This window comes from Castanea sativa, chromosome 1, assembly GCF_040712315.1.
Source record: "Castanea sativa cultivar Marrone di Chiusa Pesio chromosome 1, ASM4071231v1".
NCBI lineage: Eukaryota > Viridiplantae > Streptophyta > Magnoliopsida > Fagales > Fagaceae > Castanea > Castanea sativa.
The window spans coordinates 7,284,222-7,288,876 of NC_134013.1; the positions used below are offsets into that span (position 1 = coordinate 7,284,222).

General features: G+C 34.8%; 1 protein-coding gene across 1 annotated transcript; it reads right to left on the reverse strand.

Moving 5' to 3' along the window:
* Positions 1–3,261: 3,261 nt before the first annotated feature.
* LOC142641758 (uncharacterized) lies at positions 3,262–4,001 on the reverse strand. Its single transcript, XM_075816267.1, has 2 exons — positions 3,609–4,001; positions 3,262–3,480 (listed from the first exon to the last, which is right to left on the reverse strand). The coding sequence occupies exons 1-2, from the start codon at positions 3,999–4,001 to the stop codon at positions 3,262–3,264; spliced, it is 612 nt and encodes a 203-aa protein (XP_075672382.1).
* Positions 4,002–4,655: the final 654 nt, after the last annotated feature.

Here is a 4,655-nt window from a genome sequence, read left to right on the forward strand (position 1 = left end):
AGGCATTTGCTTTGCTCCCATTCATAAAGGCCAATAATTTGTTGAAAATTTTGGAAAGTGAGAAAAAAAGTAAAAATTTTCAACATATAATTTTTTTTTGCTAAATAATATGTTAAAAGTGCGTTTTGCGCTTCTCATGTTGTTGTTGTTGTTGTTTTTTTTTTTCTTAACCAGCGCCTATTGCACTGTTCGTGGGACATAAACAGTGCATTTAGGCTAACAAACAGTAAATTTTTATTTTATTTTATTGTGCCTATTGTACAGCTTATTTTGCTAAAAACTGAAAACTAAAAACACTGTAGCAAAATAATTTTTCAATAAGTGAATAGTACCGTGAGACTCATTTTTATTTTTTATTTTTTAATAAAGTAGTTGTGGGCTCCATGAACCATGCATGAATAGTGAATAAAAAGTGCACTTTGTCTCCTAAAAGCTGAAACGTGTGCATATAAAAAAATAATTAAAATAATAATAATAATAAAGGAGGAAAACGCAAAACGCCAGCGTCAGGAAAATAATTCCTATCCAAACGTATACATAATTATTGATCTGGACCACCTCCTATGCTATTTTCAAGGTGTTTTAGCGTATGATACTATCTAATTATAGATGCACTTACCTCGGCTTGTGGAATGTATTTGAGCAACCCAAGGCGGTAATTTGAGAGTACCTCAAGCGTGGCTATTTTGTGTAATTGACGCCAATAGGGACCATAAGGGCTGAACACAAACATGGCATAGCTGTAACCATAATTGTCAACATTTGAATTGTATCCTGAATCATTTTTTGATTTTTTCGTATCAAGTATTATATCATATCGTATTGTGTATCATAAGATAATTATACCATAGTAGAAAGAAGGGAAACAGAAAAAGGGCAAATATGATGGCCATAGAAAGTTGTGAAGAATGGGTACGAGAAGAGCATGTGGGTTTGTGATAAGGTTAGGCAACACCATATCAGAAATTATTTTAGTACCGACATCAATCACAATAATGGTTAATTTATTAGTATAATATCAGGTCAAAGATCAATCTTCACTTCACCAGTTAAATTAATATGAAAAACAAATTCGTAGGTGAAACACATCTTATTGTATAAATGTAGTAAAATCTATTTCAAATATTTTACTATTAGTCCTAGTCTTGAATCAAAGTTTCAAATCAATTCCCACTAAAAAAAGTTTCAAATCAATAATAGATCTGCATGACTTAATACAAATTTTAACTCAAGTTTGTTTGTTTTTGTTTTTTTGTTTTTTTTTTTTTTTTTTGTGTAGAGAGAGTGTCAACCTATGACATCTGCTATTGATGTTAACTCTTTATCATTAGATCAAGACACCAATCAATTTTTGGTGCAGGTGGGGATTGAACCTCAGATCTTTTTTACAATCATCAAAGGCTTTACTAATTGAGTTAATTGGAACCCACGTCAAGAATTTATTTTTAAATGAGACTAGTTAGTAGAAAGTTTAACAAAAAAAATGTTTTTTTTTTCTCTCTGTTTTACTATTTCGAGAGGGTTTGGATACACGTCTGCGTCTACGTCCAAACCCTTTCCGCATTTTTTTTTTTTTTAATAGACCAGCGCTTAGTGCACTGTTCATGGGACATGAACAGTGCACTAAGGCATATGAACAGTAAAAAAGAGTAAACAGTAATTTTTTACACATTTAAAAATTATTTTGCTACAGTGTTTTCAGTTTTCAGCAATAAGTTCTATCCAAACAGACTCTTCATATGTGCGAGTAATATGACAATTTTTATTAATTTTTAATAAGCATTTACATTTCATATAATTATAAAATTATGATGAAACAAGATCCTAATAGATAGTTTAAACTTTAAATGAATATATTTTAAAAACAAAAACAAAACACCAACTCCAAGTATTAGATGCACAACGCTACATGTACTGTTTGCTACAGTAATAAATGAGCGGATGAATGAGTTTTTAAGGGTTTTGTTCGCTACTTGGTAAATTATGCATTACCAAATGGAAATGCTCTTATAAGTTTAAAAGAAATCATTTTCTAACTAAAAAGAAAATCCACAAATTACTTTGAATTCCAAGAGTTACAATGACCCTAAATGTCTAACATGTTATAATACAATCCTAAAATTGTTTACACACCATTCTAATTTTCAATTTCATTATGCATGCTATTCCATAATATTTGAAATAAAAGAAGAATATATCTTGGCTCAACAGCTCAATAAGTAACCAGTGATCTTAATGAGTAGGACCATACATATAGAGAAAAAAATTATTCATATTATATAAATTTCATAAGTTTGGTGTTAGGATCTTTTTGGTATTGGCCAATTCCATGACAAATATGCCTTTAAGTTTTGCAACTTGTGGCTAGGAGCCCGATAACCTCAGTAGACAGAATTTTTGCGCCTAATGCAAGTATCTTTTAGAATAATTGGCAAACTGTGAGCATAAACTGTGAGCATAACCTCAATGGGAAGGACCACCTCCATCCCATACACCAACGAATAATGAGTGGCTCCTATGGAAGATCAGATTGATGTTCTGTACCCCCAGAGTGCATAGGGTAATTGTAGGTGCCAATCCTTGTAATTCTTTGTGCTTTTCTTCAAGATTTGCCCTATATTTTTATTAGTAGCCTTAACTGCTCCATTAGTCTGAGGACGGCAAGGTGAAGACTTGTGGTGTTAAATGTTGAACTATCGTAATAGCTTCTTCGTTTCTCCTTTAAAATGTAACCCATTGTCAGAGATAATTTTATGCGGTACACCATATCTGTAGTTGATGTTGGTCTGAATGAACTGAGCAACTTTCTTTGAATTCAGGACCTTGTATGAGGCAACTTCTACCCATTTAGTAGAGTAGTCAATGGCTACACATATAAATTCGTGTCCATTGGATGCAGTTGGATGAATCTTCCTAATAATGTCTATTCACCCATGGAGAGAAGGGTCAGGGTGATGTCATAGCATGTAATGGCATGGGTCGCATGTGTTTCAGATCTCCATGGACTTGGCATTGATGATGTTTTCGGACATGAGCTGCACAGTCGGCTTCCATGATGGTCCAGTAGTAGCATTGTCTCATTATTTTCCTTAACAACATGTGTGCATTTGTATGTGGCCCATAACTTGACTCATGAACCTCTTTAATTATCTGTTGTACCTCCTTAGCAGTTACACAAAGGAGATGAATTCCATCATGTGATCTTCTGTAGAGTCTTTCACCACAAATAATGTAACTAGTGGACAACCTCTAGATGGTCAATTAATCATTCTTGTTTGCAGATGGTGGGTATGTCCCATCCTTGAGGTACTGTAGGATGTCTAAATACCATTCATCTTCCCTATTCTTTTCCTCATCTTCTTCTATTGTCATGCAGTAGGCTGGTTCTTCTTTCTGTTGTAACACTATTGGTCTAGCTCCATCTTCATTGGGCCCATCCATCATGGATTCCATGGTTGCTAGTGCATCTGCAATTTGATTCTACATCCTTGGCACATACTTGTATTGGATCCTTTCTGAAGACATTCATGATAAGGTATGAGCCTTTCTTCTTTAATCTTCCATTTATTCTGAATCTGAAAGATTATTAGAGCTGAATCTCCGTATACCTCTAGCTCCTTTACTCCTAGGCCCAAGGCTGTTTGTAGACCTATAATGCAAGCTTCATATTCTGTGGTATTGTTGGTGCCAGAAAATGGAATGTGTGTCCCTTTTGATGAAATTAAGAGGACACCAATTCCACTTCTGTTTTGATTTGTTGCTCCATCAAAATACATATTCCATGATTCTACCTCAATCCCTATGATATCTTCATCCAGGAAGTCTCCTTGGATCTCTTCAGCTTCTTCCAGTGAACATTGGGCTAAATGATTGGCAATTGCTCTTCCTCTTATAGATTTCTGGGTCACATACTTAATATAAAATTCTGACAAAAACAAGATCAATTTGGCAATCTTCCCATCTTGCATGGGTTTTTCCATTAAGTACTTCAAAGGATCCATTCTTGCAATCAATAGAATCTTGTAAGCAAGCATATAATGTTTGAGTTTACGGCGGTTGCCCATACAAGTGCTACACATGTCTTCTCTAATGGTGAATAGTTTTCTTCATAAGGTAGCATCTTCTTGCTGATGTAGTAGATTGCATTCTCCATCCTAGTCTCTTCGAGATATTGAGCAAGTAGAGCCCCCATTGATGTATTTGTAGAGGTGAGATACAACAACAATGGCTTTTCAGGTGCCGGTGGGACAAGTATTGGTGGTTTCATAAAGATAACTCTTGATCTTCTCAAAGGCTTCTTGACATTGTTCATTCCACACTCTAGGGACTTCCTTCTTAAGTAGTCTGAAGATTAGTTCATAGGTCATGGTGAGCTGGGCTATGAACCTACTGATGTACTGTATTCTCCCTAGAAATCTTCAGATCTCCTTTTTAGTTCTTGGAGGTTTTATCTCTACAATTGCCTTGATTTTGTCAGGATCAACTTCTATGCCTCTTTGGCTTACCATGAACCCTAACAGTTTGCCAAACATGAAGTGCGTTTCTTAGGATTTAATCGTAACTTGTAGAACCAGATTCTTTCAAAGAACTTCCTTAAAGCTGGTATATGCCCTTCACGGTCTTTGGACTTCACTATCATGTCATCAACATAAACT